General features: G+C 35.0%; 6 protein-coding genes and 1 pseudogene across 9 annotated transcripts; 4 read left to right on the top strand and 3 right to left on the bottom strand.

Annotated features, from left to right (window-relative positions):
• The first annotated feature begins 256 nt into the window (after nucleotides 1-256).
• LOC104780539 (putative disease resistance protein At3g15700) lies at nucleotides 257-3,170 on the top strand. Of its 2 annotated transcripts, none has more exons than XM_010505042.2 (4): nucleotides 257-1,063; nucleotides 1,181-1,519; nucleotides 1,630-1,673; nucleotides 1,810-3,170. In XM_010505042.2, the coding sequence occupies exons 1-3, from the start codon at nucleotides 292-294 to the stop codon at nucleotides 1,653-1,655; spliced, it is 1,137 nt and encodes a 378-aa protein (XP_010503344.1). In that variant the 5' UTR covers nucleotides 257-291; the 3' UTR covers nucleotides 1,656-1,673; nucleotides 1,810-3,170. The 2 variants fall into 2 exon arrangements, with proteins under 2 accessions (XP_010503344.1, XP_087363176.1); XM_087507050.1 differs by having other exon boundaries at nucleotides 265-1,063; nucleotides 2,820-3,170.
• Nucleotides 3,171-5,463: 2,293 nt separating this feature from the next.
• LOC104704905 (F-box protein ETP1 pseudogene) lies at nucleotides 5,464-6,636 on the top strand (annotated as a pseudogene).
• Nucleotides 6,637-6,846: 210 nt separating this feature from the next.
• Nucleotides 6,847-9,626, bottom strand: LOC104780528 (uncharacterized). Its single transcript, XM_010505032.3, has 9 exons — nucleotides 9,400-9,626; nucleotides 8,625-8,816; nucleotides 8,359-8,435; nucleotides 8,083-8,142; nucleotides 7,751-7,954; nucleotides 7,503-7,565; nucleotides 7,338-7,406; nucleotides 7,186-7,231; nucleotides 6,847-7,091 (listed from the first exon to the last, which is right to left on the bottom strand). The coding sequence occupies exons 1-9, from the start codon at nucleotides 9,407-9,409 to the stop codon at nucleotides 7,021-7,023; spliced, it is 792 nt and encodes a 263-aa protein (XP_010503334.1). The 5' UTR covers nucleotides 9,410-9,626; the 3' UTR covers nucleotides 6,847-7,020.
• A 676-nt stretch (nucleotides 9,627-10,302) lies between these two features.
• Nucleotides 10,303-12,138, bottom strand: LOC104780518 (RNA-binding protein csdA-like). The gene is made up of 4 exons (XM_010505024.3): nucleotides 11,788-12,138; nucleotides 10,969-11,410; nucleotides 10,710-10,845; nucleotides 10,303-10,608 (listed from the first exon to the last, which is right to left on the bottom strand). Exons 2-3 carry the CDS (start codon nucleotides 11,370-11,372, stop codon nucleotides 10,755-10,757), a joined length of 495 nt encoding a protein of 164 aa, XP_010503326.2. The 5' UTR covers nucleotides 11,373-11,410; nucleotides 11,788-12,138; the 3' UTR covers nucleotides 10,303-10,608; nucleotides 10,710-10,754.
• Nucleotides 12,139-17,323: 5,185 nt separating this feature from the next.
• On the top strand, nucleotides 17,324-18,469 carry LOC104780510 (uncharacterized). The gene is made up of 2 exons (XM_010505018.3): nucleotides 17,324-17,482; nucleotides 17,571-18,469. The coding sequence occupies exons 1-2, from the start codon at nucleotides 17,429-17,431 to the stop codon at nucleotides 18,225-18,227; spliced, it is 711 nt and encodes a 236-aa protein (XP_010503320.1). The 5' UTR covers nucleotides 17,324-17,428; the 3' UTR covers nucleotides 18,228-18,469.
• Nucleotides 18,470-18,845: 376 nt separating this feature from the next.
• On the top strand, nucleotides 18,846-20,513 carry LOC104780468 (monothiol glutaredoxin-S15, mitochondrial). 3 transcript variants are annotated; one of them, XM_010504984.3, is made up of 7 exons: nucleotides 18,846-18,923; nucleotides 19,015-19,151; nucleotides 19,420-19,560; nucleotides 19,659-19,758; nucleotides 19,891-19,957; nucleotides 20,140-20,218; nucleotides 20,307-20,513. In XM_010504984.3, exons 2-7 carry the CDS (start codon nucleotides 19,080-19,082, stop codon nucleotides 20,355-20,357), a joined length of 510 nt encoding a protein of 169 aa, XP_010503286.1. In that variant the 5' UTR covers nucleotides 18,846-18,923; nucleotides 19,015-19,079; the 3' UTR covers nucleotides 20,358-20,513. The 3 variants fall into 3 exon arrangements, with proteins under 3 accessions (XP_010503286.1, XP_010503293.1, XP_010503274.1); XM_010504991.3 differs by having other exon boundaries at nucleotides 18,847-18,923; nucleotides 19,070-19,151; XM_010504972.3 differs by lacking the exon at nucleotides 18,846-18,923 and having other exon boundaries at nucleotides 18,926-19,151.
• LOC104780501 (uncharacterized) lies at nucleotides 20,507-23,234 on the bottom strand. Its single transcript, XM_010505009.2, has 9 exons — nucleotides 22,448-23,234; nucleotides 22,194-22,305; nucleotides 21,867-21,903; nucleotides 21,699-21,768; nucleotides 21,516-21,620; nucleotides 21,249-21,399; nucleotides 21,080-21,162; nucleotides 20,888-20,981; nucleotides 20,507-20,794 (listed from the first exon to the last, which is right to left on the bottom strand). The coding sequence occupies exons 1-9, from the start codon at nucleotides 22,674-22,676 to the stop codon at nucleotides 20,710-20,712; spliced, it is 966 nt and encodes a 321-aa protein (XP_010503311.1). The 5' UTR covers nucleotides 22,677-23,234; the 3' UTR covers nucleotides 20,507-20,709.
• Between the last annotated feature and the right edge of the window lie 520 nt (nucleotides 23,235-23,754).

Below are 23,754 nucleotides of genomic sequence, written 5' to 3'. Positions count from 1 at the left end.
ACACGATCATTGATTCGTATACGAATTCAGTATACTAATGTGTACCAATGCCACTTTAATTAGCTGGTCAATGCATCTAATTAACAATAATCACACGATTGAATTGAATAATATAGGATAAATAAATAAACCTTGAGGTCCTCCAACGACTAGGACTTGAATAAATAAACAAAACACAACGTGCGGGTCAGTACAAGCCATGGCTAACACGATCATCTATATACATATGGTTATAACTTATATGTTCTTTGAGTATTCGTGAAATTAAAGAAAAAAAAGAGAGATCGAAGGATGGGGAAAGATTTCAAGAGTATGGTGACACGATGCATCTACGTCGGAAAAGAGAACGATAACGTGAAGAAGCTGGAAACCGCGACGGAGGAGCTCAAGGATCTCCGCAACAATGTGATGAAACGAGTCAAAATGTATGAAGACCAGCAGAAGCTGAAGCGGCTCGAAAAAGTCCAGGTCTGGCTTAGACAAGCCGACGTAGCGATCAAAGAAGCAGAAGAGATGTTGATAAGGATGATGTCTTCTTCTTCTTCAAATGGATCGAGCATGATGAGCTATCACAAGATGGACAAGAAGCTTTGCAAGAAGCTGAAAGAGGTTCAGGAGATAAAGAGCAGAGGAACATTCGATGTAGTGGTTGAGAATAGTGGCATTGGTGGATCGATGATGGTTTCGACCGTTGATAGAGATGATCAGACGGTAGGTTTGGAGGCGGTTTCGGGGCTAGTGTGGAGGTGTATGACCGTGGATAACACCGGGATTATTGGGTTATACGGCGTGGAAGGTGTTGGGAAGACGACGGTGCTGACTCAGGTCAACAACAGGTTGCTTCAGCACAAGTCAAATGGGTTTGACTTTGTGATTTGGGTGTTTGTGTCCAAAGATCTGAATCTTGAGAAGATTCAGGACACGATCCGAGAGAAGATAGGGTTTCTTGATAGGTCGTGGACGAGCAAGACAGAGGAAGAGAAAGCTGGTAAGATCTTCGAGATACTTAGCAAACGACGATTCGCTTTGTTCCTCGACGACGTTTGGGAGAAAGTCGATCTAGGTATACGATTACTTATGATCCATCCAAGAAACTATATTACTTGTAAACCAAGTTTTCATGAGTTGCCCTAATCTTAAATATGGTTATAATATTTATGGTTTTAAATTTGTCCAACAGTGAAAGCTGGTGTGCCACCGCCGGACGGACAGAACAGATCGAAGATTGTGTTCACAACCTGCTCGGACGAGGTTTGTCGGGAAATGGGAGCACAAACTAAGATTAAAATGGAGAAGCTGCCATGGGAGAGAGCTTGGGACTTGTTTAAGAAGAATGCTGGAGAAGAGACAGTGAAGAGCCACCCGGACATAACCAAAGTTGCTCAGGAGGTTGCAGCCAAGTGCGATGGCCTCCCGCTGGCTCTTGTCACAATTGGCCGAGCCATGGCTTCTAAGAAAACACCTCAGGAATGGCGTGACGCTTTGTACATCTTGAGTAACTCTCCTCCCAATTTCTCAGGTCCAATATTTTTAACATATATATTACTAGTTTGTTACTCTTTTAACTCTTAGGCTTCATTTTCGTGTGTATATTATTATTTACTAAGGTTTTATATAATTCTATAACAGTTCTCAAGTTACTGGACAGGAACTAATATGGACACTCGATAGAGGTATTTTATAAACTTACGGCATGTTTAAAAATAATTAGTTTTCTGATATTCAGATTAACTAGTCCATTGACTGGTTCATCAGATAAAATTGTACTTTTCTTACAAACTCGTTTCTTACTTCGTTTCTTCTTTTTAGGAATCGTGTTGTGCATGGAGAGCTTAAAGATAGTTGCGTAATTTGGATTAGGGAGATTAAATCATTGTACGTAGTTCATTTGTGTATCTCTATTTGAGAGTTAAATGTGTTATATATGTCACCGGCTAGAGTTTGAAGAACTTGGTTGAAGGCTTGCAATGTTTTGATGATTAATTATTGGTTTTGGTATTCAATTTGTCGTTTTCTTGGTCGAAAAAGTTTGATTCTCGTGAATATAGATGACGTCTCTCTAAATTATGCGCACATGGATTAATCTGTTTACGAGTTTATCTTCTTTTCGTTGTTATTGATCGAAACAAAATCTCCTGAAGGGTATATGCTTCTTAATTAGCTAAAGTGAGAGTTAGGCAGGAATTTAGGTCATATGATAAAAAACAAAAAATTATGTTGTATTCATCACGGCACATGCTTTTTTATCTGTCTTTCCTTTGTATTTTTCTGGAAACTTCACATCATCAATTTATATTCACTAATTACTATATACTTTAATATGCATTAGTTCGTCAAAAAATATGCATTGATGTGTGTAGTCAGTAGTCACTAGTTAGCGTATATCATTGGAATGTTTATCTATAATAACAGTTAAAGCAGTTAATCATCAAGACAATGAAGGAAAAGAACCTGAAATTCTTTGAAAAGATTGATTTAAGATTAGGAAAAAAAAATCAAGCTTCAAAAGTAGTAGTTTTCAAAGGAGAACAGTTTGTAAATCTACACAAAATATGCGTATCTAATGATTTAGCACTATAAAATAATGTTTATTTCAATCAAAAAAAGCTTATTCTATCAGAAGTTCAATGTATCTAGAGCCATCTTCAATCATAAAATTATAAATTATATATGCATATACGTATCTATATATATATATATATATCACACTAATCATCACTTTGGAGTACTAAACCATTAGAAAGCTAGCAAGAAGCATTAGAGTTAAGGAAACTTCATATGGATCAACGTTTCTCTCATCTCGTGTTTTCTGCTTACAGATCATCAACCCACGAGCCAAGGAAGCTCAGAGAACAGGCGAAGAGAGTCCCATCGGTGGAGAAAAGTCTGGCGAGGAACCCAGTGGTGAAGGAACGTGATATCAACGAAAGGGCAGAGGCATTTATACAGAAATTCAGAAAGCGGCTTCTTCTCCAACGTTTTTGAATCGACTGTCAATAACAACAACAATGCCCAAATCTTTAACTATTAGAATCATCATCACCTAGCGTTTTAACCCGGGAGATCGTAAAAAATCTTGGGATTGTATGAATCATCTATGTATGATTATATATATATATAAAAAAGTACCATAATGTGTTTTTATATAAAGAAAACACAGAATGTGATAAGTTTGAAGGTGTGATCTCTTCTCTCTTCTCTCTTATCTCTTCTCAATCCCTAATACAATGATAAACCCTAATTGATAAGATAGAAGTTACAGTGCTCCTCTCCTATCACCATGAACAGAGCACGCAGGCTCTCTAACAAACTCTCAACTTCAATGATCACGCAGGATACCTCTATGTTTCATCTCCATCTCTATTTATACCCTATTTTTCTCATGCTTCTCTTTAAATCTGCACATGTGCCTCTCACATGTGCACACCTATCAGAATAAAACAGTTTTAAAGAAAAACTTTCATACAAGCAAAAGAGAAACATTACACAAATTAAATATGAATGAAATTTATTTATCTAAAATCATACACATGGCACATGCAGTGTCATCATAACTCAAAACCAGCTCGAAATTTGTTTCACTGAAGCTTCTGGGAAAGAGGGAAGGATCGAGATGAGAGCATCATTGTCAGAGTCGCCCCAACGATAATTAAGGCCGGAGGCGAACTTATAACTTATGTATTAGATCATTTTTTTAAAATTCTTATGAAATAATTTTATAATACATATAACAGATAAATTGTAAAAATTAACTTAAAATCTAAGGTAGGCTATTTGCATATTTTCCCTAAAGTGGATAAGAAAATAGAATTTACGATGACCGTGAATATCGTTTTAGCAACTATACAACATTCAAAACAACTATATGAAGAATAAAATGAGAAGTCCATAGTAGTTCATCTCTATTTTAATTCCAAAACTGAAGTTTAGTTTGTGTGAATAGTTTTTATTTTAAAAGTAAATCAGAATTATATTTGATTATATATGTAAAATCACGTTTATATAGATAACATGGTCTAAACTTACAATAATATTATTTTAACTTGGCACTTTAATGTTTCTAGGAAACCAGAGGCGGTAGGCGAATGTTTCCAAACTTATAACTAAGGCACCGCTCTGTATATTGTATCCTACAGGCTCTGTTCCATATGAGAAAACAAGAAAACATCCATTACATTGTAATGGAGAAGTTTTAAGATAAGCAAGGAAAGATTAAAGAAGAAGAAAGCATTCATGTTCATTTTGTCATGATCAGAATCAGTTTCAAGTTCATTTTGCTTCAATGAGTTACAACGCTACTGGAACATTCTCACACCTGTGAGGCTTAGAATTTCCTTGTCAAGGGTATGGATGTTCAACTTGGAGTTTGGCGAGTTTGGCCAGACGGGGCAAGCCTTTGTAAGCTTCAAGAGCCATCTGTAAATGAATTTATATTAGAACATAGAGACCTAGAGGAAGTTCTAAGTTCTCTATTAGAACATACAAAACCTAGAGGAAGTTCTAAGTTCTCCTATTAGACCAAAACAGAGAGCATAATGTAGAGGACTCTCTCTCATAAGTTAAAACAGAGCTTATAACATGAAACGGGACAGAAATGCACTATCCAGACGAAATATTATTAACCTGGGGAACATATGAAAATTTTAATACTAATAATTATTATTTGTAGCATCTCATATATTTTAAAATATGAGGTTTTAAAATCTAAACATTGAAAAAAACATTTATGAAGAACACCATTTCATTGATTTATATATTTTAAAAATATATAATGAATAAAAATTTACTAAATTCACTGAATATAATTTTTATTTAATATATCATAACGTAGATAATAGTAATACTGGTTTACAACTTTACATAAACGACTTAAGAAGACTAATTTGTTAAAAAAAATACTAAAGAATCAATATATATGTTTTGGTATATAAATAATTAAGTGAAAGCAAAACAAAAATGTTTACAACGAATCACCAAATATAAAAACATGAAAGAAGTGAAGAATTAAAATAAGAAAGAAAATATGTGTACATAAAAGTGGAAACGTGGGAAAAAAGAAATAAAAAGGAAAATATGGAGGAATCGTATATGTTATTCAACTTCTAGTAGGACACATGCCCCACCTTCCTCTTCTTTAGATCCGCCCCTGCGACAGACGGAGACAGACAGAGATGAGGACGTTGACCAACTGGTCGGGTGAACACATCCGTCCTTCGATTTGGACAAAAATGTTTTAATTACGAGATTGTCTAATTCCTGTTTACTGTCGATCGTGGAGAGCAATCGTCTGCAGCCTTTTAGTTTCTAAATACTGTTATACAACAGTGTTATGATTTTATAAAAGACTTTGTAAAGTTTCCAAATCTGGTATTTTAATGTTAACTATAAAATACATTCAGAATTTGTTAAATTTCGTCTTTCGACATTATATGTATATATATAAAATTGAGGCCTTCCTTGAGGGAGAGGAAAGCTGAAAAGCAAACCCTAGAATATATTGAGAGCTCAATGACGATACTGGATCTTTTGAACGACGATTTGGTAGAGGAGATACTCTGTCGCGTTCCGGCCACATCCCTGAAACGGTTACGATGTACTAGCAAAGGATGGAACCGTTTATACAAAGATGATAGGAGATTCGCGAGTGAGCACTGCGATAAAGCCCCAAAGGAGTTTCGCTTTCTCTTCTCGACAGCGAAGTTCAGGATCTGTCCGTTGAGCATCAATCTTCTCCACCATGGAGATTATGTTCCTCCTCCATCTGTAGAGGTAAAAAGAGAGCTTAGCCTTCCTGATCTGTATTTTGACAATTCACGTCAGTTCGATATAGCTCAAGTCTTTCACTGCGATGGCTTATTGTTATGCAGTGCCAGCGATTTGGACTCTAGAATAGTTGTTTGGAACCCGTTTACTGGTCAAACCAGGTGGATCGAAGTCGGCATTGATCGTTGGCATAAACTTAATAGATTAGTTCTCGGATACTACTACCAAGACAAGAACAAGAACAAGGCTTGCAGTAAAAGAAAAAGCTACAAAATTTTGTGCGTTGATGCTTATGAAGAAGATATAGAAATCTACGAGCTTAACTCTTGTGATTCGTGGAGGAGGATTCCTGATGGTGGTCTCACACCACCAGGCTGGTCTCACACCACCAGGCTGGTCCATTGATTGCTCTGAACACGCCGTGTTCTTAAAGGGAAGTGCTTACTTTTTGGCTAATGAGAAATCAAACCGCATCTTCTTGGCTTGTCATTGCTCAGATTTGATTTTTCCACTGAGAAATCATCTCTATTTGTGCCTCTCCCCTATCAGCGTCCAGAATATGAAGTTTTGAGCCTTTCCGTTGTCAGAGAAGAGAAGCTTTCCTTGTTTTTACAGCCCGATGCTGCATCCAAGGCTGAGATATGGGTGACGAGTAAAATTGATGAGACCACCAAAGTGAAAGCGGTGTCCTGGAGCAAGGTTTTCGCATTGGATTTGAGCCCTGATCTTCAAATTACTTCTTATGTCCACTTTTTGCTTGACGAGGATAAGAAAGTCGCCGTGTGTAGTGAGACATGAAAACAAGACGACAACAAGGCCATCGACAAGATATACTTTCTCGGGGAGGATAATAAAGTCATCGAATTTGGTTTTGGTCTGATGGATCATCCAAATGGTGAAGGCCATACCCATTATTGGCCAAATTGGCCAGTTATTTTTAACTACGTTCCAAGTTTGGTCCAAATCGAGCTACCTGCTGCTTGCAACAAAAGAAAAAGAGGTGACTACGCAATTATATGTGTTTTTCTTATTTTACCTTGGTCATATTCTTTGAATAATCATCTATGTATATGATAAGAAGAGTACCATAATGTGTTTTTTATATAAGAAACGCACAGACTAAAACAGTCTTAAAGAAAAACTTTCATACAAGCAAAAGAAAAACAGAACACAAATATGAATGAAATTTGTTTGTCTAAAAAAGCATACACAAGGCACGGTATCATCATAACTCAAAACCATCTCGAATTTTGGTTTTTACTGAAGCTTCTTGATCCCAGGGAAAGAGGGAAGGATCGAGATGAGAGCATCATTGTACCCTACAGGCTCTGTTCCATATGAGAAAAAACGAGAAAGAAAAATCATTACACGAAGAAGTTTTAAGAAAAAACGAGGAAAGGTTAAAGAAGTAGAAAGACTTGCCTCCATCTTCTCGGAGTATTTTGACAACCTCGCCGCTGACATCAGACTAGAAGATTGATCGAGAGAAACAGAAGAACAGTTTCAAATGAGTTGGTTGAAGCAAGAGATAGTCATTACTAAATCATAAAATTTTAAATGGACCATTATCTAACCTCTATTGGGAATTGGCCACCGAGTTGTTCAATGTAGCACAGAATTTGACCTTCTTTCACTTGGTCTTTCTGTCAGATTAAACAAAAGCAAACAAGAGAGTAGTAATCAGTGGTTTTCTTAGACCATAAAATCAAACACTCTCTTCTGTTCAAGAAGATTGGTACCTCTTTACATGACGAAGGCATGCGTTTACCCTTTATGGTTTTGGATCTCCTAAAGAACCCTACCTGCACATTACCACACCATTTAGATTGGGGACAACTTTCTGATTGAAACTCACATCTCTTTTTTCATTTTTTAACGGAAAAATTTAGCATTCTGAACTTACTCAGTTAGAATTAGAAAGAGAATATTTCCCATCAAAGTAAATGAAAGCTCTGATATATTGCATTTAAGTTGTGTGGTCTCTTACTTTTGGAGATTGGAGAATCATCAAACCCTGATCAGCAGCTGAAGATGCTGGTCTTGTGATAGCCAATGAAGTAGAAGGTGTTGATCCATTCGAATCAGGACTCTTGGTAGTTTCACTTGCAGCAGCCACAGCAGGAATTGGATGAGGCTGCGGACTACTTTTGTCAGCTAGATCCCTTGCTACATATAGGCGGAAACCCCCCAGCTATTAGAATGTGCAAATAAACGACGCAGAAAACATTAGATAAGAATCCTATTTAAAACTTAACAGTTATGACCGTGCAGAAGAGCAAGAACATAACTACTGTACAACTCAACTGAGTGGGGTCTTACTTTCAGTTCAAACTCTGCAATTGATGAGGAGTCGCATATTTCAGTGACAAGAGCTTCCACCTAGAAGATTGTAAAACGAAATTAAACCGAATACATCCAGATAGAAAACATACTCGAACGGTTTTATTGTGCATGCAACAAGTGAATTTCCCACTAACTCCTTAAAGGTAACACATTCTCTTCTCTTCTATTTGACAATAAGGGAAGAAATTCAGAAATCCTCAGCCAGATTTCTTCAAATGACATCCTAATATTTAACGGCAAATGAAAACCCACCTCAGATGGATTGGGAACTAGCTGAGCGTTCAATGGAGATGACTTGGTTTCTTCAGAATCTTCTACTCCTACAGTAGCTGTGCATAAGAAGGTTAAATCAGAAATCAGTAAAGGAAATATAAAAGACACTTTCCATGCACTCATCAGCCCACCACCTGTGAAAACACTTAGATGTGCATAATTATAGATAGTAAAATCGCTAAAATGAGCATATCAACCATAGAAGAAAGACATGAAGATAATCAAACATGTAGATATAAGTGTACCTGATGTTTCTGCAGCTGGGACAGTAGATAGTTGTACAGCTTTCACAGATCCAAAAGTTTTCCTCAGACTCAAGTACTTCACCGTCCTTTGTCCAAGCAATGATCTTTGACTGAATGGTACCAGCAAGCTTCCAGAACTTACTCTACTAAGGTCTACTGCTGAGATTTTAATTTTAGGAACTCCTAGGCTACCTGAAAATATACGCTCAATTGAGAAATTCAGCGAAAACAAGACGGAATCAAAAAAGAAAATCAACAAATATGATCACTGACTATTTAAGTTGTACATACGAACTCAATCCAAAATAGCTCCAGAAGCTTTCAAGTGATTCAAAATATAAAATCTAAGACATAAACTCATGTTAACCGAGCTCTACGTATACTCAACAGTGAGAGATTAAGTAACTTATCAATGCCAAACTCTTGACAATGGTGTATTCAAATTAGATTAGCTTCGCAGTTCCATATCAAAAGGAAGTAAATTGAATCTCATCAACATTGATACGAAGACTGAATACAGATTCTTCAACTTAAGATCTCTAATTCATACCACAATCAACCTAATTGTTCAAAATTTAAGTCCCTTTTCTGAGTTTTTCTTATCACACAAATTAGCAGAATCCTCAAAGTTCTAACCTTTCGATAAAATCTGGTTTTATAAGACCGAAATTATTCAAATTTGAATGTAGTAAGGGAAACCCAGTTTAGTTTAGTTTACGATCCCAGGAAACTGGAACAATGAAGACAACAAGATACAGGTAGAGAAAAAACTTACAGGAAGCCATGGAGGGAGACAAAGGAGGATTCGAGAAGCAGAAGAAGAAGAATGTAAGGAAGAGAATGAGATTTGTGAGCTGATACGATAACGATACGAACGAGGAGGAGGAGGACACCAAAGATTTGACGAGTGTGGAGATGATCAAATTGAGGTTAACGCTCGTCGTTGGTTGGGTTCGCTCTGTTCGATACAACCAGAGTGGTCTTTGTACAGCGAAGCACGAAACATCAAACTCTTTTTTTATTTGATTTGGGTTTTTATGGCCCGTTTATATAAAGCCCATTTAATTGCCTTAGCCCGAAGTAGTGAAGTTTTGTTTATGTATATAATAATAAGATTGTTTTTGCCTTTTAGGTAAAAAAGAAGTCTAATTTATATAAATCCTTTTGGTGCACAAAAAAGTATATAGATCATTTAAAAATATATAATAATTTCAGGTATTAAATTTTGATTTTTAATATATTTATTATACCTGTTTTAGAGCATACTTTCTAATTATATCCTATTGAAATATCTAGTTATGCACTAAAAGTTTGCTCTTGCCGCATTTGGAGATGCATACCAAAACCTCCATATGTTATCCTAAGCATTTTAAAATTCATATAGCTTGGAAGTTAGACAATTTGGGGGTATATTAGACAATTTCAATTATTTATTTGATAATTGATATAAGTTTTCTTCTTATTTCATATAATTAATTGGTACATAAATTTAGTTTATTATTGCTGTCACTAGTCACTAGGTTGATAGAATTATGTCTAGTCTAAAAGTGATTGTTAGTATATTACAGTCTATTAGAATATACGTTGAAAAGGCTGAACTACAATAAAACCAAAAACAAAAAAAAAAACAAAAACAAAAAAAAGTAGCAACTCATCATGTATGTATAAAGCGATGAAATTGAGAAGAGAATCTTCTTTTAAGTTTGACGGAAAAAAAAAAAATCTTCTTTTAAGAAAGACATGCAGCGTACAATGATTAGAATAATAAAAACTCTTAAAAGAAACTGCAAAAGAAAAATTACGAATTAAAGAGGAAAAAAAAGAGAGAAAAAAAAAAAAAAAAAGTGGATAATACATCCCAAAAGCACGACAGCTAAAGTTACAATATTGGCTCTCATTTTAACATCTCTAACAAAATTATCATCATCTTTAATTCAATCTTGCTTGCTCCTCCTTCTCCTTTCCATTGATTGAAACGGTGTGCCTACATCACAAAAACATTTCAATAGAACTTAATCACATACAAAGAGTACAGTATCTATATATGTAACGATAAAACTTATAGTTCAAAGTTGATTTAATTACCAAAGAAATTGGAGACAAGGCCACTTCAAAAGCATTGCGTATAACTTAGAAAGAGGTTCTGTTGCTGAAGTCTCTTGGTGCATTGCATCTGAAGCATTCCATTCTGCTTGCAAAGTTGTGCTCATTGCAACCAAGCCTGTTTCCAATTTTAAATTAAACTTCAACGTACGTATATAAAAACTATAGATTATATTTCATTAACCGAATTATATTATTATATCAACCAATTAGTATAATATATAGTATTAATAAGTGGTACCTAGTGCAAATCCAGTCGCCGGATTTCCAGCTGGAGCGGCCACCGTTACCAGGGACTCTAGACCGCATAACGTCTGCGTCAAACATGGCCGGACCACCGATGCCACCGTCTCCTCCTCCAGCGCCGGTCTCGTCCTTGAAAGTGCCGCATTTGAAGCAAGTGGAGCGACTGGCAAAGTTGTGAGTCCCGCAGTTTCCGACGGTGCAGTACCAGTCACCTGGACGAACGTCGGAGCCGGTGGTGAATCCGAAAGCAGACATGGCTCTGCCTCCGTAACCGCCGAAGTCTAAGCCACCGACTCCAACGGGGCCAGAACGAGAGTCACCGCATCGCTGGCAAGAGTCTCGGCGCTGGAAGTTGAGGTGGCTGCATGACCTGCAGTTCCAATCTCCGGGTCTGTTCATTCTTTCAGTTCTTGTTTACGTGCGTTTATATTATTTTCCTGTAACATGCATATTATTTCCAATATTTCTGTTAGATACTTCAATAAATTGAATAGTTGATGTAACAAATATATATCTATGTTACAAAGTATCGCTGAGTAAACACAATATATAGGCACTAAGGAAAATGAAATTCTTATGTATTGAACTCATGCTTCGTTAAAAGTTATAGGAAAATAATTGTATTAATTTACGCAAAGATAATAATAGTGGATGTACATATATATTTTCATATGTTGAATCTAGTTATAAAGATCAATTAACTTATACGTATAACATAATATTTGTCAATTGTGTTGTGGCTATATATTTCTGAAATCAATATCTATAAAATAATAAAATAGTTACGAAATAATTTTAGTTTAAAAAGACTAACCTTGAAGAACTTGGAAGAGATGTGATGATGAGTTTAGTGAAAGAAAAATAAGACACGAGACTTTGAAAGAGTGATGTGAAGAGGATGGGCTTAAATAGAACACAGAAGAACACAACTGCTGGCTCGTTCAAAAAAATAAAAATAATTAATAATTACTTTCTCGTTTTCTTCACCTCTCAAGTGTAAACTTTCGCAAAAGAAGAGCAACAAAAAAATAACCGATAAATATTTAAAATAAATTAAGTGTAGTTTCGGCTGAGATTCCCAAGCCTAGAAATTCTTTGATATATGTTTGGCTTTGGCCACATCTTAGAGTGTTTCTTGTATTATGATATGTATTTGTTTAATTACAGTATGCTATCCGTAGCTTTTTTGTTTAATGGTACGTATATTTAGAATGAAAGCATGTTCATGTAACTCTTAAAAGACATAGAATTCAGTGACTTGTTGTCTTATTCACAATTACAAGGAATTCATATCAAGAATTAAAATTTCGAAAATATGTTATACTAGATTTGGATAGCTAGTTTAATGGATTTTCTTATTGTCCTTGCTATATCACCACATGAGTAAAAGAAAGATGATTTAATAGTTTTTTGGCTTCAAATTAATCTTCGTTTATTATAGTCAAAGATAGACTTAACAGTTGATGATGCCACAACTTGATTTTTTTTACTCGACATGTTTTTTTGTCACGTACTCGTTCTTTTTATCATCTTGTTCACTTCATTTTTTATATAACAGTTGTAAATTTAAAGTACTTTGATTAGAAGAATCTTGGGTCAAAGCATAATGTAATTTTAAGTAAAATTAAGAGTGATAAGAAGCCAACAAACAACTTAAGGAGCCCACACCCAACTAAAAGAAAGAGATCTTGTTAACCTCTAGCTCTACATAAAAGCAGTCCTTTGACTCGTACCTTTTTTTTTTTTTGACTCGTACCTTTTTGGACCCTCTATCTCTATAATGCAGTTCATTGCTATATTTATTTATTAATTCATGATTATACGCTTAAACACCAAGGAAGCTCATCATTAATTTGGTTACCTATGAACGATGATAGTGTTTAATTCAAGTAGCTAGCTAGTAGCCTAGTAGTTAGCTAGACGACCTTGCTTAATGCTTACCAATCACAAAACAAAAAATATCAACACATTAATGTTTACAGAATTAATACCAGATTTCCAACTAACAAACTATAAATATCGTTTCTCTATTCTGAAACTTGTCATTGCTAACATACTTTTTTTTTGTAAAAACTTGTTAACGTATTTTGGAACATGTACAGAACGGTGGTATATTATGTATGGAAGAATTCTAGTTTACAAGTACACCAATTTCATGTAGCAACCGAGCTTTAATTAGTTTTGTCTTACAACTACTTTGAAATGAGAAGAACTAATCTATGAAATTCTATTATTTTTTTAAATGTGAAGCCGTGAAGGTAACGTAGAGATCGACCAGAGTGAATAAGGAATTAACCCTAGAAAATTGGTTGGAACACACGATAAAATTGCTAAACGAAATTATATAAAAAGTGTACATATATAAAGATGATATCTTTGAACTAGATTAGTACCCGTACTATAACACGGGTTAAAATTTATTTTATACAACAAATTTAAATATTTTTATTTGATATATTTTTTAGCATTAAACAATATCATTATATAACTTTGATATTTTACATTTAAACCGAATTATAAGTTTATAACTTATTTTATTATAAAATTAATTACATTTTAATTGGTAAATAATAATAGAATATGTAAATAAGATATGCATTTGTTTCTGAGGAAAGAAGTACATATAACTTTAAATTGTGATATGATATTTAAATTGTACATATTATAAATAATAAATTTTAGATATGATATTTATTAAAATGGCAAGGGTTTATTATTAAACCCTATAAATCTTGATTACCAAGTGAACCCTATAAATCTCGATTATCAAGCGAACCCTATCAATAGATCTCGAATCTCGATTATCAAGCAAACCCGTAAAGGTAAATTATACAAATGATACACTTAAATACAACTACAATGATTAATGTTTTAATTTTATAATCAATTAATGACTCATATATCTATTATATAGTCTAAAAAAATTATGTACTGACTGGACTCATATATCTATTATAAAAAATTATGTAGAGTATGTGTAAGCGGTATTTTTAATTTTAAATATTTTTGGTCGTCGAAGGGGTCTACAGAGTTAATCCTATTTAAAGCGGGAGATATTTAAATTTGTTAAATTTCCTTAAACAATATATAGAAGTAGGGGTATATATTGTTAGGTAAGATCGAAATATTGTTTAGTTTAACAAAAATTACAGTTTTTATGTTTAGGATTATCGAACTCGGAAAATTTCTCGAGTTAAAATATTTTGTTTCATTTGTGTATATTATTTTTATTCCTTCAAATACTATTGTTATTCCCGATTAGGCTTAAAATGGATTTATTGCTATTGCTATTATTAATAATTAATTATGAATAATTGAATAAATAAGCGATATAAGATCTAACAGTAATCAAAGTAGACCCGTAAATATCAAATGATTATCAAATGTTATACTTCAATTATTAATATGTCAATTCTATAACCAACTAATGACTCATATAACTATTATATGGTCTACCAAAAATAAGTCATGTACTTTCCAAATATTAAAGAGGGGATAGGGAATCGATTCGGTATCTTCTACGTGGTATAAGCTTTTTGGTTGATATAGAAAAGGGTAGCTTAATCTCACAATTATATTATGGTAAGTCTCTTTCATTTATACTTTAACTTTAAGGAGGCAAAGGAATCGATATCCGAGACACGAATAAAAATTTATATTACTTTTGAATTTTGAATATTCACTATCTTTTGTTCTTCTTTTCTTTTTTCATAAATATATAATACAAATTCTCCTTTGCTTAGCAGCAACGTAACAAAACTTGTAAGTTGTAAACTTCAAAAAGAAAGAATGATTAATGTGATAGATATTGGTAAGTTTTACGAACTGTCTTTGTTGTTATATGTTCCACTCCGAATAATGTTTTCTATCGTATAATTTCTTGTTTTATTGTTCTACCATTTGTTTTCATTAATTAAGTTCGCAAACTTTGGTTCATGTTAATAAATAAAATAGATGCGTGTCTCTCAAAATATCTTATAAATAGCAAATCAATACAATAATGATGAAAAAAAAGAGGTTTTCATTCGTAAGATTTGTAAAGAAGATTTTCATACGGCCGGTTTAATTAAGTTTAAAATGGTATAAACAAAAAAATGATTACAAATGCGTCGAAGGGATAGATGTGAGAAAACAATTCAAATAAATAGTGAGAAAAAGAAAATCTAATATAATTATGGGTAAGAAAAAACATAAAAAGAGTGGAAACTCAAAAGGGATGAGGCAAAATAGAGAGTTTCAATAAAGATAAATTTGGGTGATTGTGACGGAATAATTCTTCGATGTTTTCGTTTAGACCATCTTTTCTTTTATATCTCACTTTAAATTTTCCTTTATTTCTCTTGATGTTTATTCCCAATTTAAGAAAAAAAATATTAACTAGAACAAAGAAAAATATTGGCAATCTTCCAAATATATTTATAAATAGGTATGATTTTTGTATTGTTATAACAAAATAAAAAAAGATAGGGGGAGAACTGCTAATATCTGGAGTCCATTCTCTTGGAGAAGAGTAAAGTGGGCAACCACAAAAAAAAGGAACTGGGCTGATTCGATTCTCTTTGGGACTCCCATCCATGCATCACCTCTTTCATTTTACTTTTCTTATTTTACAATATTAAGTAATTACCCTTTTCTTTTAATTGTAAGCATAACAACAAATAACAAAACCTTTATTACGGGTCTCAAAACCTAAACAGGGGCGGATCTATGTGTAAAGGAGGTGGGGCACGTGCCCCACACTCATTCTTGATAATTCTTCAGTTTGATCTATTGTGTATAAAATATCTTAGCACATTTGGTAAAAAGTGCCACATATTATGTCAAAGGTGGAGGGTTCAATGCTTCTCATCTACAATTGTTTATCATATTTTATGTTTTGGCCTTGTCTTAATATTTCTAAAAAAAAATTCTTCATTAGTATTCATCAGCTGTGCCCCATGTAAATTTTTCTCCTGGATCCGCCACTGAACCTAAATATTTTAAAACATATATAGGAAAAGGTTTCGTACAATAAAATTTGAAAGAAAAGAAGAAATCAATTTACCTTAAAACCTATATAATAAACTAGGACGGCTCACGGTTGTTTGGTTCCGCCAGTGGGATTTTCCCGAGTTAGGGTATTACAATGTCATAAACGAGAGTATATACTAGTATACATAACTGGAATCGTAATATATGCAATCGGTTATATGATTGATATGGTGATATATATCCTAATACTGTCGGCGTTTGTATCCCATGGGTATTCTTTGCAGTTGCAGCTACCCTTTTGTGCCATATTCTCTTATTAATCTAACACGCTTTCGATGAATATTACTAACTAATCGAAAGTGAAAGTAAATTAGTCGGTGAAATTGCAAATTTTGGGTTAGAAGTCCGATATAATATAGTTATTTAAAAAAAATAAAATAACTATTAACTAGTTGGTTCATTTTTGTTTGATACAGTTTTTTTATTGAATGTATCGTATATTAACTTTTAACAAATATTACAAGCTAAAAAGGGAAAGTATGCAAGCATAAAATAGCTATATCTAATTAAGTACGTAGTTAATCTTAGATAGTGGATCCATCGAGCAAGGAGGCCACTAAAATTCGCTCGGGGCTTGGTAGTGGGTTTATTTGTGTTTCAATTGTGTTTGATACACTTGTTCATACTCACCTTTTTTTTTGTCTGTCATCGTATCATCTGTACTGGTTACATTTAAATTTACCACACTCGTTTGTGTGTGTGTCTCTCTATGTTTGTCCTTACTCCTTACTTTTAAATAATCCAACGTGAATGATAGATAGTGTTCACTTAATCCAACTGCATAATCCAAGCTATTTTCAATTTGATTCCCAAGTGACGAATATTCCTTGGCTAATTGTCACACTAATTAGTTATGTGAGATGAGCAGGCAAGCTAGTTGCTCGGTTTATGTGAGATTAAGTTTGACCCTTTTAAATGAAAAAAAAAAATAGAAAGAGTATTTTAATCGTACTAATCTAAGTGATAGTTGGATACGTCACGGAACATGTAACGACCGACGAGTAAATTTCATGTAACGAACGCTCAAAACAATAAAAAAATTGTTAAAATAGCCATATCACATGCGGCGACGATACGTAAGGCGTCGCCACGTAGCACGCATCTTCCTCGTAACCATGACGTGTCGCAACCACAGAGGCCAACACGTACAAGACCGAGAAACCGCATACCAACACTCGCAACGTAAAGCACAACACCCCCAGACTCTTGTGTTTTTTAATTCTGTTTTAATTTCAGCGCACCACGCAGCTACACACGTGTCACTTCTAAATACGTGTCTTCTTCTCCCGCCGACCAAGACACACTACAAATGTCCCGATGGGTGGGAGAGACAATTCACAGTTTCTACTACAACATCAAACAATCTCACAAAAAAAAAAGGCTTTAAGAACCTATCTAGTGTCGTTTTCATATCTTAAAGCAAAATGGCGTCCAACCAACAGAGCTACAGAGCTGGTGAAACCAGAGGCAAGGCCCAGGTAATAACAATACATATATGTTTGTAATTATGTTAAAACACATTTTATTTTCACCAGTTGTAAGATTATATGTTTTGTGTAATAACAGGAGAAGACTGGACAAGCTATGGGAACAATGAGGGACAAGGCTGAGGAAGGCAGGGACAAGACTCAAGCCACTGCTCAATCTGCAAAAGATAAGACTTCTCAAACAGCGCAAACGGCCCAACAGAAGGCTCATGAGACGGCCCAGGCGGCAAAAGATAAGTCATCTCAAACCGCACAAACGGCCCAACAGAAGGCTCATGAGACGGCCCAGGCAGCGAAAGATAAGACATCTCAAACTGCTCAGACTGCCCAACAGAAGGCCCATGAGACGACTCAAGCAGCAAAAGAAAAGACTTCTCAAGCCGGCGACAAAGCTCGCGAGGCGAAAGACAAGACAGGGAGCTACCTGTCGGAGACAGGCGAAGCCATAAAGAACAAGGCTCAAGACGCTGCTCAATACACAAAGGAGACCGCTCACGGTGCGGCTCAGTACACAAAAGAGACGGCTGAAGCTGGTAGAGACAAGACCGGTGGGTTCTTGAGCCAGACCGGTGAGCAAGTGAAGCAAATGGCGATGGGTGCAGCGGATGCGGTGAAGCATACCTTTGGGATGGCTACAGAGGAAGAAGACAGAGAGCATTTCCCAGGAAGTACTACGACCACTACTGCTACTACTCGGACCACTGATCCGAGTCATCAGACTTACCAGAGGAAGTGAGCTAGAGAGAACAATTTGAAAGTTTATTTTAAAAGTTTGTTGGTCTTTTGAATTCTGTGTTTTGTTTTTTTGTAATTTCCGTTTCGTCTTTGTGTTTGTGATTACGTTGTGCATCTTGTTGTGACGGTGACCCTGGAGACTTCTAATTTCCAGCCAAAATTATAAGTTTTAGATTTGATCCCGTCTACAACAACTTTCTGTGTCCTGTATTTTTGTTGAAGTAATAAACAGCTATTAATACACATCCCGGTCCACTTGGTATAATGGTATTCAAGCGCTATAGTGTTTGTAACCGATCTAGCATTTTTAACCAAACCGATTAAAATTAATCAAGTTTGCAATTTATTCTTTAAGATAATAATAAATTTGAAAATCTAACAACGTTTTATTGAAAAAAAATTGAAATTTTTTGTAATTCGATTTATTGTCTAGATACATACTGACTTTCTTTTACCAAAAATGAGGTAAACCAAACGAAAAGAATTGAATAGTAATTTATCTAAACCGAAGAAAAAAAAATAAACGAACCAAAAAAAATCAACAACGTAAGCCTTCGGTGAGTCACAGCCAAAAACGACATCGTATACGATTAATAAACAGTTAAACACCTTAGGGTTATGATGAGTTATGACACGACGTCGTTCTTGTGGTGGTCGGTTCACTTCTCGGTCCTCCTCGTAGCTACGAATTTTTCTGGTGAGTCATTTAGTTTGTTTCCTGGTGAAGAAATCAACACATCGTCTTCTCTTTCTCTGTTCTTGATATAGTCTTCCTAAAAACAAAGTAGATCAAAACATCGTGGAACAGTTTTGAGTCGGTTGAATTAAATCTACGTGATTCAGAATCAGAGAGATGGCAGCTTCTTTATCGAGCAGACTTTTGAAAGGATTCACTAGCCTCCAGGCTGTTCGTTCTAGCAGATTGGTTAGATTTCTCTCATAACCCTTTTCTTTAATTGATACATCTCATGTGTTGCTCCAATCAAGTTCTCTCTTTTCTTATCTTACTTCACTTAAAGGTTGGATTTTTATATATATATATATATATATATATATAGCATTCGAGCTCAGATCCTTCTGTTAAGTGAATCGGATTAGACTAGAAATAGGAATTTTCGAGGTTTTGATTTTGGAATTCAGTGAATTAGAATTGGTTTTTGAATAGAGAATGATCATGTGGTTTATGTTTGTAGGCATCTGCATCAGCTTACCAAAATGGGGTGATGAGATACTCATCTACAGTGCCGAGTGATTCAGACACACATGATGATTTCAAGCCTACGCAAAAAGTCCCTTCCGGTTCTACGGACTCACTTAAAGATATCGTTGAGAATGTAAAGTCTCCAGCTTTTCTAGATTTTTGAAGTTTGAATGTTTGTGGATTTTGATTCTCTGGATCTGGCTAATGCTGTTTAGCTTTTTGGTTGTTTAGGATGTCAAGGATAATCCTGTTATGATTTACATGAAAGGTGTCCCTGAATCTCCTCAGTGTGGGTTTAGCTCACTTGCCGTCAGAGTTTTGCAACAATACAGTAAGTAGTGATTGAAACTGAAGCCCTCTGTGATTTGTCTGTACTGTTTGTTCTGGGATCTTCTTTAAATCTATTTTAGAATCTAATATGTTCTCAGTTCTGATGATGCTATCTTGTGAACTCTTTCTTTAGATGTTCCTATCAGTGCTAGAAACATTCTAGAAGACCCTGAGTTGAAAACTGCTGTGAAATCCTTCAGGTGAGTGTGTGTGTACTCTTTATAAGTTTCATCAATAGAGCTGTCTAATCTCATTCTCAGTTCTTTTTTTTTTTAACCTTGAAATTTAGCTTGGCTTTGTTGTAGTAGCTCTTTACAGTTCACTTTCTTAATCTTACTATATGATCTAGACCCCCCTGTTTGAACAAAAACTTTCTGTGCAGCCACTGGCCTACGTTTCCACAGATCTTCATTAAGGGAGAGTTCATTGGCGGCTCAGACATCATTCTTAACATGCACAAGGTTAACTTCACTTATACGCAGACCATGTGTGTCCTTATTTCCTTTTTCATTGTGTTTCTTTTATCACAAGTCCCTATTACAATTACAGGAAGGTGAATTGGAGCAGAAGCTTAAAGACGTCTCCGGAAACCAAGATTGATCCAAGGCGAACGTTAGCTGACTGCTGAATGAAGTTATTATGTTTTTGTTCCTTCTTTTTATAAGAATGTCTTTTGATGTACGGCAATAAATGAATGTCTCAGAAACTCAAAATCTTTGGATTTGGTAATGAACAAAAGGGGACAAATATAGAGCATATGGAGCCTTTTTTTATTTATTGTTCATAATCAAGAATCGAACAGCAGAAAAGCATGAATAAAATCACAGAACAGTCAGAAACATGAAAAATACCGTATACCCCAAGAAACCCCCCCCCCCCCCACCCCTTATATATAATATTCTACACCATTGTATAATAGCGCTATAGATGCTTAGAAGATGGCGTGCAGTGTTTAACGCGAGCCCTCGAGACCAAGCCTTGAGGCGAGCCAGTGAACCACCTCATTCATTTCTTTAGGAACCGTATAGTGACCAAGCCTGCAGAATCACATTAAATTTCAGAATATCAGACCAAAACAGTAGAGCAAATTAGAGTGATAACTTTGGTCTATACTTAGTTAAAACATTTACCCTTCATATGGTTTGAACATAACTTGTCGGAATCCAGCCATGGCAAGTGTTTGAGCAGACTTTTCTCCAAATCGATAAGGCACTACATCATCAGCTGCAACAAAAGAACACATCAAGAGAAAAAAAAATATTAGAATGTTCTTAGGTGACTGATCTTTAAACAGTAAATCATAGAATGATCTATAAACATACAAGTTCCATGTGCAAGTATGATTGGCATTGATGCAGCACGTCTTGCAACCTCATTCGAACTTTCTATTTTGCTCCTTAAGCTCCTGCATTGTTATGATTAAGCTTCTAATATTCAGTCTCTGTGTTAACTAGCTAGTGACATGAAAAGGTTGAAGGAATATATAAGTACCTCCAACAAGGAAGCCAGCCACTAAGTCCTACAGTAGCTCGCAGGTTTATAGTATAAGGATGTCCATTTCCATAACGTCCAAGAGCATAGCATGTCGTGGAGTAGAGAGCTATTGCTGCACCCATACTGAAACCTCCTATCCCAACTTTGACTGACACAAACCATAAAAAGAAACATATACTCTTCAAGTTAAGCTAGAGATTGTGATGGATAATATTGATGAGGCCAGAAAGGAATGAAGATATATACAACTCTTGGTTGGCTTACCATCTGTTGGTTCAGTTGACAAGAGGTTAGCAATATGTGCAGCTGAAGCATCTAAGCCTTCTATATCATCATGAAGATCCTCAGAAATTTCTCCCACGTCAAACCCTGAGAAGCAAAGAGGTTTTACTAATCACTCGTTTAAAGGAATGTTTTAATGAACTTTAGGAAGCTAATTGATCTTACAGGCAGTGCAAGGGAATCCACCGAGAAGCGAAACAGGACGCGAAGGAGCAGTTGGACAAATCCATTTTATCTGTGTAAGAACATAAATCTTTTATCAGAATCTTCATTGAGAGTTTAGTATTAAAGACGTACAATTACTTCCAAGTGGTTGTTTTTATGAATCCTTACGTTTGGAAGAGGTAGGCTCTCCAAGAGCTGAGACGAGCTGCAGAGAGAACAGAGACAAAGTGAGAGGTTATTATCTTTGGGAAAGCTCCTTTTATTTGTTGTAGTCAATTAAAGCAAAGACTTGGAGTTTTGATGACACATTTATACTTCAATTGTTCAACTAACAGAGGGAAATGTAAACCTTTGTCCCTAAGAACAGTTTGTCTTGATATCTTTTAAGTCATTTGGGCACTGTTTTGACAAGTATGACTTGAAGTGTATAAAACTTTCTTTAATTCTTAACTTTGATCACAAAAAAAAAAGACAAGTGAGAGAATATTATATTACCTAGAGCCATTGTCTCCAAGACCGTGCAACCAAACAATAGTAGCTTGGTGCTTTCCTTTAGGCCTCACAACATAAGTCCTTCCAAACTCATATCCCCTTGCACTTCTACTACCTACAAAGATTTTGCCACAAACATATTCAAGCAGAGTAATCACAAAAAAAAAAACAGAGTTAACAAGCACACATCAACACACTTCATAAAACTCACACCAAAACCACTAATATAAACATGCAAACCAGAAGCAGAAACACACCAGAACCCATGCTTTGATGAGAATAGCTCATTGTTGTGCAAACTTTGCGGACTTTGTTTTTGTCTTTTGTGCTTTTGGTAGAGAGAGAGCTTGAAATATCAAAACAAAATACACAATGAAGGTGTGATGGTGAGAGGAAAGGGAGGGGAAATTTATAGAGCAAAATATGGAGGTGTGATGGTGAGAGGGAAGGGGGAATAAAAAGAAAAGAGATGTGAATCTGAATCATTAACTATGGGATGTTAAATGTGTACAACAGCTACACACACACACACACAAAAGAAACTAATACTACTAAGAGAAGGCATCCATGGAAAGATGAAATCAATTTCTTCTTTTTTCCTTTATAAAAACAAAAGAAATAAATCTTTTTGGGAACACAAGGAATCAAAATCAAAACCAGAGCAGAGCTAGCTGCAAAACTACACAGAGGAGAGAGAGATAGAGAGAGAGAGAAAGAGAGAATCAATGCCTTGTGGGCAGTGGAAGAAAAAAAAATAACACTTCCGCGTAAAAGAATATTAATTCAATATATATATATATATATAACACAAGTATGTTACTAGAAACATGAGAGCATAATCCAAAATTGCAAAAGATCAAGAAAGAAAACAAATGAAAAAAAAAAAAAAAAAAAAATCTACTTGTTCAATCATTTGTTTAATGAAACATATATACGAAAAAAAGTGAGATGATTGATAGATATACCCATTAACCAGACTTTTACAAGTTTTACAAGAAAAAGAAAAGGGACTAAAATTTTGGGGATTTGCATTACACAATGGACAATGGAATTATCTTTTAAGGTTTTATATATATTTTTTAGGGTTCTTGGATTTGTGAAATCTCAGAGCACTGAGTGAGAGTGTAGTGTAGTAATGATGATACGTAAGAAACATATAGTGTGTGACCAACCTGGATTTCATGTGGGAGGGAGCAGCAACAGCAATAAAACCAAAAAAAGCTTTTGATCTTTTCTCTACTTCCTTCAACGCTTCTTTCATTACTCTCTCTCTATTTGTTTTTGTCCATCAAAGCGGGTGATGATTGCGAGCCTACTAATTTTCACCTATATGTCATTTTCTTCCTACTATATCTATATTAGATTTAGATTAAAGAAAATGTATTTGACATTATTATGTTCTAAAGCATTTGATAAGATGTAGATTTTACATGAATATTTGATATGATCACCTAAAAGTTCGACCTGGATCACCCTAAGTTATATAAATTTCGTTTTGCGAGTTTACGTAAGATTTTAGACTCGAATTTTCAACCATTCAACCACCACATGCGTGTTTAATCGT

The sequence above is a fragment of the Camelina sativa genome, chromosome 1 (assembly GCF_030686135.1).
Source record: "Camelina sativa cultivar CO46 ecotype springtype chromosome 1, ASM3068613v1".
NCBI classification, from domain to species: domain Eukaryota; kingdom Viridiplantae; phylum Streptophyta; class Magnoliopsida; order Brassicales; family Brassicaceae; genus Camelina; species Camelina sativa.
This window is presented reverse-complemented; position numbering and strand designations above follow the sequence as displayed.

Excerpts from the sequence above, each read along its gene's own strand:
- LOC104780501 (XM_010505009.2), bottom strand. The coding sequence starts at position 22,676 with ATGATTCAGATTCACATCTCTTTTCTTTTTATTCCCCCTTCCCTCTCA. Across the intron at positions 21,400-21,515 it reads GTCAACTGAACCAACAGATG|TCAAAGTTGGGATAGGAGGT; the intron begins GTAAGCCAACCA and ends GGTTTGTGTCAG. Across the intron at positions 21,163-21,248 it reads GGCTGGCTTCCTTGTTGGAG|GAGCTTAAGGAGCAAAATAG; the intron begins GTACTTATATAT and ends ATAACAATGCAG.
- LOC104780528 (XM_010505032.3), bottom strand. Across the intron at positions 7,955-8,082 it reads TTGCAGAGTTTGAACTGAAA|CTGGGGGGTTTCCGCCTATA; the intron begins GTAAGACCCCAC and ends ACATTCTAATAG. Across the intron at positions 7,092-7,185 it reads AATACTCCGAGAAGATGGAG|AGCCTGTAGGGTACAATGAT; the intron begins GCAAGTCTTTCT and ends CATATGGAACAG.
- LOC104780510 (XM_010505018.3), top strand. The coding sequence starts at position 17,429 with ATGGCGTCCAACCAACAGAGCTACAGAGCTGGTGAAACCAGAGGCAAG. Across the intron at positions 17,483-17,570 it reads AAACCAGAGGCAAGGCCCAG|GAGAAGACTGGACAAGCTAT; the intron begins GTAATAACAATA and ends GTGTAATAACAG.
- LOC104780539 (XM_010505042.2), top strand. The coding sequence starts at position 292 with ATGGGGAAAGATTTCAAGAGTATGGTGACACGATGCATCTACGTCGGA. Across the intron at positions 1,064-1,180 it reads TTGGGAGAAAGTCGATCTAG|TGAAAGCTGGTGTGCCACCG; the intron begins GTATACGATTAC and ends TTTGTCCAACAG. Across the intron at positions 1,520-1,629 it reads CTCTCCTCCCAATTTCTCAG|TTCTCAAGTTACTGGACAGG; the intron begins GTCCAATATTTT and ends ATTCTATAACAG.
- LOC104780518 (XM_010505024.3), bottom strand. The coding sequence starts at position 11,372 with ATGAACAGACCCGGAGATTGGAACTGCAGGTCATGCAGCCACCTCAAC. Across the intron at positions 10,846-10,968 it reads GGCGACTGGATTTGCACTAG|GCTTGGTTGCAATGAGCACA; the intron begins GTACCACTTATT and ends AATTGGAAACAG.
- LOC104780468 (XM_010504984.3), top strand. The coding sequence starts at position 19,080 with ATGGCAGCTTCTTTATCGAGCAGACTTTTGAAAGGATTCACTAGCCTC. Across the intron at positions 19,958-20,139 it reads ACTGCTGTGAAATCCTTCAG|CCACTGGCCTACGTTTCCAC; the intron begins GTGAGTGTGTGT and ends CTTTCTGTGCAG. Across the intron at positions 20,219-20,306 it reads TCATTCTTAACATGCACAAG|GAAGGTGAATTGGAGCAGAA; the intron begins GTTAACTTCACT and ends TTACAATTACAG.